Source organism: Strix uralensis, chromosome 7 (genome assembly GCF_047716275.1).
Source record: "Strix uralensis isolate ZFMK-TIS-50842 chromosome 7, bStrUra1, whole genome shotgun sequence".
NCBI lineage: Eukaryota > Metazoa > Chordata > Aves > Strigiformes > Strigidae > Strix > Strix uralensis.
The window spans coordinates 8,288,817-8,302,919 of NC_133978.1; the positions used below are offsets into that span (position 1 = coordinate 8,288,817).

The 14,103-nt window shown below is 39.2% G+C and overlaps 1 protein-coding gene across 12 annotated transcripts in view; it reads left to right on the forward strand.

The window, feature by feature from the left end:
• Window positions 1-14,103, forward strand: part of JMJD1C (jumonji domain containing 1C) — a 165,124-nt gene that overhangs the window by 141,211 nt on the left and 9,810 nt on the right. For 10 of the 12 annotated variants that reach the window (XM_074874312.1, XM_074874313.1, XM_074874314.1 and 7 more), the window contains 12 exons: window positions 1,473-1,674; window positions 3,379-3,593; window positions 4,581-4,733; window positions 7,560-7,649; window positions 9,011-9,138; window positions 9,318-9,531; window positions 10,017-10,231; window positions 10,694-10,972; window positions 11,354-11,522; window positions 11,936-12,026; window positions 12,148-12,278; window positions 13,446-13,568. In XM_074874312.1, coding sequence (XP_074730413.1) covers window positions 1,473-1,674; window positions 3,379-3,593; window positions 4,581-4,733; window positions 7,560-7,649; window positions 9,011-9,138; window positions 9,318-9,531; window positions 10,017-10,231; window positions 10,694-10,972; window positions 11,354-11,522; window positions 11,936-12,026; window positions 12,148-12,278; window positions 13,446-13,568 — 2,010 coding nt within the window. Of the gene's footprint in view, window positions 1-1,472; window positions 1,675-3,378; window positions 3,594-4,580; window positions 4,734-7,559; window positions 7,650-9,010; window positions 9,139-9,317; window positions 9,532-9,789; window positions 9,895-10,016; window positions 10,232-10,693; window positions 10,973-11,353; window positions 11,523-11,935; window positions 12,027-12,147; window positions 12,279-13,445; window positions 13,569-14,103 lie in introns of those variants that run through there. The other 2 variants (XM_074874317.1, XR_012629595.1) reach the window with 2 other exon arrangements.

Below are 14,103 nucleotides of genomic sequence, written 5' to 3' on the forward strand. Positions count from 1 at the left end.
AAGAAAATCTTATGAAAAGGACTTTCCACAAAGTGTTGTACAAAAACATAGTCAACCTTGAGGAGCTTTCAGGAAAGAACAGGTCCCCATGGGATGGCTGCCTGGGCTCCCTGTAGGTGGCTGAAGGTAACTGTGCTTCAGGATCTAGGGCTCGGTGGTAGTTTTACAACGTGGGTGGTATCTGGTTACTGCCAGGGTTGAAAACCGCTTTGTCCCAGTGCCGTTTCGGAAAGCCCCAGGAGCCTGTGTGCTAGCCAGAGCGCTCAGAGCTCCAGGCTGCAAGGCTCCCTCCTGCAAAGCAAGGCATTTCACAGTCCTGCAAGCGTTGGGGGTCTTCCAAGTTCCTGCCCACAGAGCTTGGAGTCTAGCAGCTCCCAGATGATACTCAGGATCTCTGGTTCTAAGGCAGAAAACATTGTGTTGGACTAGCAAACCTGTACTTCAGCCTTTTCTACTCTCAAGTTTTAATCCAGTTACCATCATGCTCCTTGGGTGAATTGGGAGTGTGTTTTGTAGGCTATGAACTGAGACATGGTCAGTCTGTCACTTGCGAAGTTTGCACAAGTAGTTTCTGGCAAAATGCAGATCTGAACCCAGGTACCAAGTCCAAAGTTAGCACCCTGACCTCTCTGTCATCTACATCAGATCCCTGTTTACAGGACACGAACTTTCAAGAGTAGTGGCAAATGAAATGACAAATGCTTCTATCTATCTGCAGATAAAACTGGTGCCACTTTAAAACTCATTAAAATGAAAGCCTGGTTAAATAGCAACGGGGTTCAGTTTCAAACTGTGTATGTGAAAATTGCATATATTACTCAATAGATTTGCTCCTCGTGTTACTCAGTGTCAGATCTGCTGACTTTCATATCGAAAATAGAATTGTACTGCTTAGCCTTGCAAAGCCAACAAACTTGACAGAGAGTAAATGGAGTCTGTTCTTCCTTATGCCGGATATTTTACATTAAGTTCAGATGAGTTACATGTGAATAGAGCTGCTCTTCTGTAATCGTTCTGTAACCCTCAGCAAAAATAAATTTTGAAGCAGTAGGATTTTTTTTTTTAAGCTCTGCTTTCGTTCATTAAATTGTTGCCTTTTTTGCATACATCTTCACTTGAAACAGAATTCAAACCTTTCTTTATTGTGGTATTGTATTTCTTTGCTTGTTTTGTAAGAATGAGGTTCTGAAGATGATTTTAGTGAACAACACACCTAATAGAAGAGAAAATAGCGTCCTAGGTATTTCTGGTAGCTCAGCAGGTAGTTAACTGTGCTCCTGCTTGTGCAAGTCTAATTGGTAGCTCTGGTTTTTAAACTTTGGTGCTGACAGACAAACAGAAGCAATAATGAAATACGTTATGCAGGTAACAAATGTACTTTCAGAGATGTTGAACGCTGGCTGACTGATCTGGCTGGGTTCTGCAAATCGGGGCTGCCACTACCTCATCTGAAACTTTCCTTGCTTTTGCAGCTGGTATACCTCGCTCAGTGTTAAAAGATTGGCGCAAAGTAAAGAAGCTGAAGCAAACGGGAGAGTCCTTTTTGCAGGATGATTCCTGCTCTGAAATAGGACCAAATTTACAAAAATGCAGAGAATGTAGGTTAATAAGAAGTAAGAAAGGAGAAGAACCAACTCACTCACCAGTATTTTGTAGATTTTACTACTTTCGGCGGTAAGTACAGCTATTTTCCTGGTAATGTGGTGTTTTAACTTTTAAAATACTCACAAAGGGCTTGCATGCTTGAAAGCTTGTCTGATTTTTCTGGCTCAGTCAGTCTGCCTGATAAAAGACACCATCTAATTTAACAATATTTACATTTGTATTTCTTATTTCTTTTGTGGATTGACTTCATTGCTCTTTAAAGCTTTATAGCAAAGACATCAGAACAGCTGCCCAGTGTACCTTAGGCAAGCAGAAAATATAGCCCATCACTATTACACAGGTGTCTGACATTTGAAGTGGGATTTTCAAAAGGGAAGCTTCAGTTATTCTGGACAAGTTGTACAACCGCAGAGTTGCTCTTATTCATAATTGTTCTTATGCCAGTATATGGTGGGAACGCTGCTCAAGGTTTTCTGGGCGTTTTCTGAGGACAGAGGAGTTGCGACTTTCTTTTTCACAATTAATGGCCAATCAGGGAAAACGCGAATGTTGGGAAGAAAATTTTCCAGGACGCAGCATGGTGCAGGTGTCGCAGCTATTGAGACAGAACAAAATGGCTTTAATTTGTGCATGGGCTGTGTTGTCAGTATATATCCACCTCCTTTTGGACAGGAAATTGTTCCCTAGATTGGGTTTAATTTTTTATAATGAAGCTTTAGTTACAAGACTTGGTAGTCCTACAGGAATCATTTCAATGTTGGACTTGAAATACCTTCTGTGTAAGAATGTTTGCTTCCTAATCCTGCAGTGTTGGAGTTTTGGGGTTTTTTTCTCCTGTATAGAGGAGAGAATATCAGTGATAAAGTTTTGCCAACATTTTAAAACACAGTTATGGAATTTAAAAATTTGAATATTTTGAATATATTGTGGTAAATTTTACAGCAGTTTAATTATTTTCATTCTGTTTAGATAGCAGGGCTTGAATTGTAAACAAAGTCTGCACTACTGTTCGAAGTCATAACTGAAAAATCATCATTTCTTCTTGTTCAATAAATACATATCTAAATATCTTTTTTGGTACTTAGTTCGGAATTCAGAACTATTTTACTGGCTTTGCTGTAAAATTCCTTAACTATTATAATAATCACATATGTATAATGAATTATCCTGTATTATGCAAGATGGAATAATTAATTGTTGCTGCTTTAAAATAGGCTAAATATAGCCAGGATTAGTGGAGTGGTATTGGGTAGGATAACAGGAAAGCCTTTAGTTAGTTTAAAGGTTAGAAATTAGCTGATACAAAAATGTTACTTTGTATTAGTGATTTGTTCTACCTAGAAGGGTTTAAATATAGTGTTTGGACTCTGGCTTTCTGAGTATGAGAGCTGCAGGATAGAAAGATTTAGAAAATATGAGTCAGACTAAAGGTGAGGAATAGGTGGAACCAAACTTTGGCAAAAAGGAAAGTAAGAGAATTTTCCTGTCTGCAATTTTAAAGCAGAAACAAATGTTATATAGAGAGAATGATGAGTAAACTAAATTCAAAAAGTGCCTAAAAAATTAGTTTTAGTTTTCGTGCTTCCTTACTGTTCACTTTGAAACCGTTTTTGGCAGTAGGACTTATTTTTAAATTAAAAATTGTGGCAGGATGCTAAAGAAGGTAAAAAATGCTTAGTTGTAAGATATAAGCAGTAAGGTAAATTAGCAAGTTATCTGTAAGTCACAGAATATAATGATACATGCAGTTAAACTATCTGTTTTCATTTTTAGGTTATCTTTTAGTAAGAACGGAGTGGTTAGGATAGATGGTTTCTCTTCTCCTGATCAATATGATGATGAAGCACTGAGTTTATGGACACATGAAAACTATGAAGATGATGAACTGGACCTAGAAACTTCTAAATACATTCTAGATATCATAGGTGATAAATTTTGTCAGTTAGTAACATCTGAGAAAACAGCCATGTCCTGGGTGAAAAAAGACGGTAAGGAAATCTCAGATGCTCTTAAGTGTTCTGCAGTTTTACTTGAGTGTTTGCGTTCGTCATGACCCGTTGCTTTTCGAGTAGTTCACTGGACTGTTGCGTTGGATTTTCCTAGGCTATTTTGCTAGAGGGTGTGTTGGGAAGGGGCAGGGACCTTCCTCGGTGGGCCAGCCTATTCCCCCTCTCTGCGCTGGTGGCTGTGCTGGGCCAGAGCTGGGGCCAGGCTGCTGTTGGGATTGGAGCAGCCTCGGTTCCCAGCTTGGCCTCCCGCTCTCCAGCCAGAGCAGCCAGCTCCAAGCCAAGGCCTGCAGCGAGCCAGGTACCGACTCCTGCCAGCAGACACTGTGTTTCTGATGTATCTCCTTCCCAAAACAAAGGAGAATAATGTGACAGCGTGGGCCCCGCAAAGCATGTGCTAACACTGTCGCCTCCTCCCCACCAAAGCCACAGTTAGTCCGTCCTTCTGGCCCACAGCAGATGGGCACTGGCTGGAAACGGACTGCTGGCTCCACTGATTCCAGGCAGTGCAGGGAGGAGATGAGGCAGGAAGCAGAGTTACCAGCCAGGTCTCCAGGACAGGCACCTCCCTCCCCTCCTGCTGACTTGGAACTGCCCGACTCACCAGTTTGGTGAAAACCCCAGCTCTCTTCTTTGCATGGGTTTAAAAATATATGTTAAAGAAGTTGTTCTTTGTACTTGCAGCCGAGTCACGTTGAGCAGGAGTATTATTTCTGTATTATTTTAGCCCGTGTTTTTTGGATGCTTTTAATTTCTTTATAAGTGTATTGATTGTGGCATTGATGGGGATGCTGTGTAATGCAACTAAGGGGGTAGATGTTGATGGTCTGTTTGTGAAGGATCACTTCCTTCCCCCACACCCAGTTGCATCTGAGGGGAAAATTATGAATGCGTCATCTATAAAGACTGTTCATTCTGTGCTTTGCATTTAAATTTCAGTCCTTTTCTTGTGCTTATTTTGTATTTCAGCCAAAATTGCATGGAAGAGAGCAGTGAGAGGAGTCCGTGAGATGTGTGATGCATGTGAAGCCACATTATTTAACATTCATTGGGTCTGCCAAAAATGTGGATTTGTGGTCTGCCTAGATTGTTACAAGGCAAAGGAAAGAAAAAGTTCTAGAGGTCAGTTCTTTATGAACTAGAGTATTGTATAGGCTGTTTATTCTCATTTATTGTAGAGATGCTGATCCACTAGTGTAACTGCCTTTCTGTAAAGTTAAATTACTGCTTGTGTGTTTTGGTTTCTCTTGGATCTTTTTCCCTTCCCTTTTTTGTTGGTAGATACAGAATCAGTCATTCAGAAAGCAACTGCTGTGGGGGCTATTTTGGGTCTTTGTCCACTTTTCAGTCTTGTAGTGTAGATCGTCTTAGATTGCTTGTGCCTTGCCCTTCGAGGTTAAATCTTGTTCTTCAGCTGTGAGACTGGCAGTCCATTACACCTCCCTGCTTTATGGTAACTCATTGCTGTTAAGACTTGCCTTGATTTGAGTGCTTTCTGGAGTCCTCCCTTCAGGAGTACATGGTTTGTCATATTGACTTAACAGCCGACTTTTTTATTATAAAAAAGAAAGAGATGGAGAAAAACACTTCACATAGTATTTAAAATGAGTGTTAATGGAGATTTCACAATCCAGCAGCCTACACACATACTCAGTTTAATCTAATTCCTGTGCTTTAATGGAAATGTCTGGTTTAGTCTGTAGTGAAGTATAACAGGACTGACTTGCAACCCTGTGATTTCTGAGTGACCCAGCCTGGTTGCAATTGAAAGGAGGAATGGCTTGGAAGAATGATCCGGTCATCCAGCCCTGGGCTGTGACATTGGTGCTCTGGCTGCCTGTTGGAAAGCGCAGCCTTCCCCGGGGTGGCAGGCGTTGTGCCCTGGCACAGTCCTGCGGTCAGACACTGCGCCAGGAACTGATTCCAGTATAATGCTGTTTTGAAAAGCATTTCCATGATTGTCATAGCAGCATAATGTCACAGATGTGAAATGTTAGTAAAATAAAGTTTAACTGTTAGATGGCAAATCTTTAATAAATGGAGAGACTCATCCACTTTGTCCTTGGCTTGCAGTGAGAGGCCTCCTACGCTGCGGTTATAGGATGTTCCCAGAGACTTCCATCAAAGCCTGAAGTTTCTAGGGAATTAATGTTGGTGTTTTCCAACACCAAGAACAGTTGTTAACATTTAATGCTGGAGGCTGCTTTAGCAGCTCTTAACCGACTTGAGTCTGTGTGCGCGCATGTGTCTGTTCATCCATCTGACGTGGCTTGGGATATACGCTGAACATTATTTACCCTAGTGGGAACATGCAGTCAGAGGCTTTTTATAGTGTGCGTGTTAACCAGCCAGGAAAATTTTAGTAAAATGTCTTCAAAGCTTAAAAAAGCAGTATACAGAAGCAGGCTTCTTTTCAGTCTTCTAACAGGGAAGACTTGCTCCTTACTGTTCATCACAACATTATGTGCAAAAGCAGAAGTACGATAGCTTCCCTCGCTGCGGCTTTATTTCTGATGATACTGTAGGGTACGTGTGAAGTGTATCTCTCCTTTAGTACTCTCTTACAAAGTTCAGAACCACCCACCCATCTCTATAATAGCACTTTATATTACACCATTTTTCCTGGAACCAGTAGTTGTTTTTACAGTTGCTAAATGTAACGGAGAATACACTGGTTTCCCCCTGCTTCAGCAGGACTGTTAGAAGTTTAAATATTCCATATTCAGATATTTATCAATGACGTCTCTCATTACTACATGAATGAATGAATGTGCATCCATTGTTGGATTCAGACAGTTCATGGCACCATCAAGTGGAATGCCATGTTATGGCATTTCAGTGATGAAATGCAATAAGTAGGTATATGCTATTTTGATTTTTGGTTTGATTTATTTCAATGTTTTTGGAGTTACAAAAACTACAAGACAGCTAACAAATCTAATACTGACCTGAAAGGAACATTTAGTACGTTGTGTATCTATTACAGTGTAAGAAAACAATGCTTTAAATGTGCTAAATGCTTCCTTCAGTGTACTTAGTTTACAATGCTAGAGCTGAGCAAATTACTAAAAATCTGAAGAGTCTCAAAACTAGCAGTTCAGTGGACATGATACAAGGCTGGGGGTTGAGAGAGAAATTGCATTCCTATTTCTGCCCCAGAATCACATAGCAGATCGATGACCAGTTGCTTGGCCAGACGTTTTTTGCTCTCATTCTTACTCTGTCTTGTCTTTACACTGCATATTTTTCTGGCAGGGACAATCTTCCTGAAACTTTATAGAAGGCCTCTCTCCCTTACTAGTTAGGCCCTCTCTGCTGCCACAAACGATTTTCAACCAGTACATACAGACTTGTGGTTTCATGGCTGCTTTAATCCGACATAAATCCATGATGCAACTTCTCTCTCCTGTGTGCCAGCAGTAACTTCGGTGCAGCTGCATGGTAGGCCAAATCAAGAGAATTAGTTCGGTTACAGGTTCATCTTTTTGGCTTGTTTGGCCCTCGCTGGTTGAAGACAGCCACTTTTAGTTGGAGCACAGATTGTGTCAAATAAAATTAACCATACAATTGCAGCCTAACTGTGTCTTTTTCCATGCTAGAATTCATCAAGGGAGTCTCACTGCCTCAATAGGAACTGTAAAGGATTTTGGCTTATGCTAAATTGGCGACTTGCTAAATGTGATAAAGGGAATATACTTCAAAACTTTGATGTTATTGGCAAGGGTCTGTGTTACAGATGCAGCTATTTCCAATTTCAGTATTGTTAAAACTCTTACTGTGAAAAGAAGCTGTAACATACAAATCTTTGCCACACAGGGTACCAGGACAGAAGACTTACAGTATGTGTAGAAAACCATTTCTGACTAGAACAAATATGAAAAATACTAGTTAGCTCTGTCTGTGTACCACTGCGAGTAAAGTAAAACAATTGGCAATGTTATTTTGCAGATAAGGAGTTATATGCCTGGATGAAGTGTGTGAAGGGACAGCCTCATGATCACAAACACCTGATGCCAACACAGATTATTCCAGGCTCTGGTAAGACCACCTGCGAACAAGCAGGAGGTGTTTTTATCCAGGCCTTTCTTTGAAGAGGGGCCAGTTGCTTCTTGAGACTTCTCGTTTTCCATTTAAAAATCTGCAAATGGTGTCAAATCATTACAGGAAGGCAAGTGGTTCTGGGCAGTTAACAGCAAGGGGCACAGATGATGAAGAGAGAAAGAGGAGTATGGTGACAGATGTCTGAAGGGGTTTTGGGGCAGGCAGTGAAGAAATGCATGGTGTTTGTTGTGACTGTTCTGTACCTTTTCAGAGCAGACTAAAACAGCCAGAATACACTTAATAAATCTGACCTTAGCTGTTAGAAGAAAATCTTAGAATACTACTGCTGAGGAGCATTATATGACAACAGATTTTGGGAGGATTTGTTTTTCACCGTTTTCTGTCCCACCCGCCACACCCCCCAAAAAAAAAAAGGTTCATGTGTGGTTTTGGTTGAACATCTGATTGAGCATCTTAAAACAAAGTGTGGTGAAGGAGCTTGTGATAAATGAAAAACTAAGCAGTAATCCTAAAACCAGCTAAATTCAGAATTTTTCTTAAAACCAATTAAGTTTTAGGCAGCAGTGCAGTTAGATGTGGTTGCTGTTAGTGCAACTTTACTTGTGATCTCTGGCAGCATTGATGCAGAGCAGAGAACAGAAAACTCAAATGTGCCCTTAAACTTGTTAAGTAAATTGCCAAGTTATTTTATGTTGGAAATACAGACCCAGTCATTATTTTATGGGTTGTTGCATGTTAGTTCAGGTAGAAATGAAGGTTGGTTGGATTCCATAATAAATTCATATTGTGACATTCCCCAGAACAGGTCCCAGACTGAAACTGGTTTTAATTTTAAATTGTGAAGTGAACCACTCATCTGGAAACACCACAGTGAAGACTGCCTACATAACCTCGGTTTTGTTCTTCTATTCATACCCATTACCAAACAGCCTTAAATTACATGATCACATACTAATTTTTTTGTCAAGACGTGGCTCATTCAGTCTGTACTTTGACGGTTTTATTACATGAAGCAATGATGCACCCATTGAACAATGAGGAGTAAATGATGAATGACTGGCTTGGTTGTTGTGTGCCATGCAATGGGAATGTAGAGTGAAGGTTAGATTATGCAGAGGAGTAGGGTTCAATTATTTAATTAAAGACCTTGTTTCTTTCTGCACAAGCTTTAAGGTAAACTGGACAGTCTTGTTACAGTATTTTTGAGTGTTAAATTTAGTGTTCTTAATAGTTTAAATTTTGGAAAGATCTACAGATAGTATTTTACCATCACTGTGTATTGTAAAGAGGGTCACAGATTGGAGCTGCTGATGGTTTTCTTCTTAATTGTCTTCTAGTTTTGACAGATCTTTTAGATGCTATGCACAGTATTAGAGAAAAATTTGAAATTAAATCCCATTGTCAATGTACCAGCAAGCAGAGCACCCAAGCTGGCAAGCTCCCTGCAATGAATGGTGTGTCTCAGGTGAGTCTAAAATGTGTGTATACATCACTGTTTGTTCAGGTGTACTGATTCTTGTGGATTTTTATATGTGATTAGTACCAGTTGCATTTTAATTTGCATATACAATGGTTAAATGCTAGCCTTGTCTTTGAAGTACGTTAAAACAGTTACATACTTAAAAATAAATTTGTTCTTTACAGGTTTTGCAGAACGTCCTTAACCACAGTAATAAAATTTCTCTGTGCATGCCTGAGTCTCAACAGCAAAATACTCCTCAAAAGTCTGAGACAAATGGTAATACAAGTCCAAGGAGTGACGTAAGCTCAGACAGCAAGTTAACACCTCCTGAATCCCAGTCACCGCTGCATTGGTTAGCTGATCTGGCAGAGCAGAAAGCCAGGGAAGAAAAGAAAGGTATATGTTTGAAATTGCCATATCACGTCCATGACTCTGGGGGCACCAGTGATACGTAATTGAATTAAATAGGAAAAATTGACACAGTTTTCTGTTCAACAAAAAGGAAAGATGATGTTCTTTACCCCTTTAATTTTCATCTTGAAACTGCAATGCCTTCTCCTGGTGGCATCAGAATCTGTTCCCAGAGGAGCCACTAGTGGAATGCATGTGTAATGTGGCAGTATTTCCAGCTACAGCGTCTCTCATTTGTGACAGGTACTCACTCAGCTGCATGTCTGAGGTGCTGAGGAAGGCCTTTTCATGGTCACACTGTTTGACTGCATTTTGAAGGATCTAGTTCATCCTCTGGTGTGTTTTCAGGTGAATAAAGTGCTAGTGCTACAGTATGTTATCACCACTATAAAATGCAGGATACCAATGCTGTTCCTCTGTCTGTATTGTGATACAATAGTGTAAACTTCCAATTATTATTTTTGTTTTAGAGAACAAAGAATGTCCTTCTGGAAAGCATTCAAAGGAAGAGAAAGACCAGGATAATTTGGAGTCCCAAAACTGTAAAAGCTCCCCTCCTGCATCCCAGAACAATGAGCAGGGCTCAACCTTACGAGATTTATTAACTACAACAGCAGGCAAACTGCGTCTAGGTTCTACAGATGCTGGTATTGCTTTTGCTCCGGTTTACTCTACAGGAACAGCAGTAAGTGTTTACAAGACATGTTTTTTATATCAGGATTTGAAAAGCTCTATAATTTGTTTTGGTACATTTTAGTTAGAGCAGGCTGATAGCTGTATTGCTTTAAATACTCATTTATAATTAAAACTTCATATGCAGACGGACACGTATTTGCATTAACATTTTTACATATATATTTGTGTATGTGTATATAGTCATAATTGATACACACTATGAAGAAAATGTCTATGAAGTTAGATAAAGCCTTAACCTGACAAAGCAGAGGAGTCTAATATATTGAGTTTTGTAATAACTGTGTATTTCTAATTTTTTCCGTGTAAGAATGCATGCAGTTTTCTACAAAGAAAGTGGATAACTGCAACCTTTAATTGGTAATGAAATGTTGCAATTCCTTTTGCAGCAGGACGACAGTAACTTTATTTGCTTTTAGATTGTTTAAGCATACATCTGTTTGTTTTCTAATAGAGTGGCAAGAGTGGAAGGACTATGCCAAACATTCTTGATGACATAATTGCTTCAGTAGTAGAAAACAAGATTCCACCAAATAGAGCACCAAAGATAAATGTAAAATCTGAAATAAAAGATGAGCCAAAGGATGATAGAAAATGTGTTCAGGATGACTGCAGTAAACGGTACAGTGATATTCAGTATTCATGGATCTGTGATAAGCATGTTTTGTGGCTCAGAGACCATAAAAACAACAACAACTGGAAGCTCTTCAAAGAGTGCTGGAAACAAGGAAGGGTAGGTATTGAGCTGTTCGGTCTGTAAAGTGACCTCAGTGTGAACTCTGGGGGAGTTGTGTTAAAGGACAGATTTGCCTAACTCCATGTTTGAAAATGTAGTGTTAGCAGTGGGCAAAAGCTTGTCAGGTGCAGCCCACATACGAACCTTGTGTAGTGTCAACTTCAGTTAACTGCTAATAATAAATAAGAAAGTACTGTTACAGAAATTCAAATTCCAAAGAGGAATTGGAGGAAGTGTTAACAGCTTAGTAGGGCCAAGGTCTTCAGTATGTGTTTGAGATGCATTTGTACTCCAGTTTAATTGAAGGGGAGGTGCTTGCTTACGAAAGGATAAGTACTGATTTTTTTTCTTTTTTTTATTTCATTTTATTGTTTACAGCCTGTTTTAGTGTCTGGTATGCATAAGAAAATGAACTTCAGCCTGTGGAAAGCGGAGTCAATTAGTCTAGATTTTGGAAACCAGCAAGCTGATATCTTGAATTGCAAAGACAGTATTATTTCAAACACCAATGTCAAGGAGTTCTGGGATGGTTTTGAAGATGTTTCAAGTACGTTACTTTAAATGTATTATTTCATTGATTCTGAACGTGGTCAGTGTTAGAAACTGCAGTTAAAAATATTCTTTATGGATCTTGAGGCTTTGAAGAAACTTTAATTTAAAAACAAAGCACTAGGTAATCTGTTTGCCCAGAATGTGATGGAAACTTGCATTTTCTACCTTTGCAGAATTAAAGATGCACTCAATATACTAGTTAGGTCTGACTAAAAAAACAAATAAATGTCATTGTTCCTCAACTAGTTGAGTTTGTTTTGTATCATTCTTGAGTCTCAAAATTAATTCTCTCCTGTTTTATGGCTGAAATCTTTATAGACAGGTTAGGAACTCAGTTATGTGTTTTAGTTGAATAAAATAAAACACCTACAGTGTATTAGTTTTTAGTAATTTCTATGTTACTTGCAGAACGGCAGAAGATAAAAAATGGGGAAACAGCTCTATTGAAACTGAAAGATTGGCCTTCTGGTGAAGATTTCAAGGCTATGATGCCAGCAAGGTATGAGAGTTTTATCTCAAGTCAACCTCCATGTTGGTTTTTTGCTCTCTATTTAATGACACAAAGTCAATTACATTATTCTTTCTCCTTTCTCCTTCTTCGTTCTTCTTTTCTCCTCCAGATATGAAGACTTACTAAAAAGTTTACCCTTGCCGGAATATTGTAGTCCAGAAGGAAAACTAAACTTGGCTTCCCATCTGCCAGGATTTTTCGTCCGTCCAGATCTGGGACCTAGACTATGCAGTGCATATGGTGAGTGTGCCCTGGAAGTGTAGCAGTTACATCTTCCCTTAAAAGTGTAGAATATCACAGGTTATAATGCTTGATAGAAAGCTGAGCTTGCTTGGAGGGTAATTGTTCACTGAATGTGGGAGAAATACTTGGCTGACTTGCATATTAACAGTAGATGCACCTCAGGCATGAGAGCTTATTTGCCTCTGCGTTTCTTTCTTCTCTTCTTGTGCTGTTATGGTCTTCCGAAGAATATAAATGGTTAGCTACTTTTAAACACAAAGACAGATCTTGTCTTTAATAATGCTGTATGACAAAATACTTCATGAAATACTACTGTGTTCATAATCCTGGTTATAAGTAAATCTCAGCTTCTCATAATTTGTACTGTATGCTGTACACTCAAACCTGTTTAGAAAAGGTTGTTTCCCTCAGACCTTTTCCAGCTGCTCCTTCTTTTGCAAACAAATTTGTTCAACTCTGTTTTACAAATTGTTGTAATAGACAAGAAATTAGTTGTAATTTGTGGCATGATGGCTTTGATTTAAAAAGTTCTCCAGATGTCCTTTGAAATAAATATATTGGTGATCAAGGCATGGGTCTGAAGAACTAAGTCATTAATGACACTTCCATGTAGTACTGCTGTGAGGCTTGGTGTTCTGAAATGTCCTTTTGACTTAAGCATGTATGTTTTCACCTCTTAGAACTAAAATTCATTTTTCTTTTTGCTTGGGTTTGGTGGTTGGTTTTTTTTTATGAAGAACTTGGCTTGCAGCCAGGCATAAAAGTGACACATTTGATTTCATAACCTTGTGTATTCACTGTCCTTGCATTCTGCCCTGAACAACCTGAAAGGCTGAGAAGGAACGTAGTGGTCAGGAAATGTCTTTGATTGTTCTGCTGAAATGTATTCTGTTCTGACACAACTGATGTGTAGGGACAGTTACCTGGGCTCAGAGATATCTCAAGGTCTCTGTTTAAAAGTAACATTTTCTTGTTTAGCAAGCAAAACAAAAGCATGTTTCTAGTTGGTGTATCTCAGTATTTCCACATTAAAGCCTGTCTGTACATAAAATGCTTTTCTGTGACACTTAGTGTACTTTCAGAAATTTCTTCTCAGCTGTTGCACGTTTCTATTTGAAGGTGAATATGCAATACAACAAATCTTAATTTTATCTTGTAATATAGGTGTGGCTGCTACTAAAGACCATGATATAGGAACCACAAATCTCCATATTGAAGTTTCTGATGTCGTGAACATCCTTGTTTATGTTGGCATAGCGAAAGGAAATGGAGTACTTTCCAAATCAGGTAAAGGGAAGTTCATTGTAAGAGGTGTAGATGGACTGAATGATCTGCCGCTTTGAAAACTGACACTGTTCTTCTGGAGCAGATGAAGGATCTCCATAAGTAACTTGCTTAAACCTGGGAGATTCTTTGTTTCAAGAATTTGCACACCCGTTAACTCTGCATAAAGTACACTGCAGTTCATGAATTATGAAATGGTATTTCAAACTCTTTCCACTTTTTTTGCCATTACCTATAATTGATGTGCGATTCCTGTGCTGGGGCTGGCAGAGCTAATGAAAGTGCAGGATGAAGGATTTTCTCTGGAAGCTGTGGTAGTGCTAACAATTATGTCAGGATGATGTATTTGCCAAACCTTCTGTTTATTCTGCTCCCTCTGGATGCACTGTGTTTGCTCTATTGAATTTGGACTGTAATGTAATTTTTCAGCACCAGAGAGTTTAAATTGGTGTATGTTAGTTGTCTGTATTAGGTTTCTTGCTTATGTGAAACAGTCTTTAAATCACTGAAATAGTTCTGTTTCTTCCCCCTTACTCTT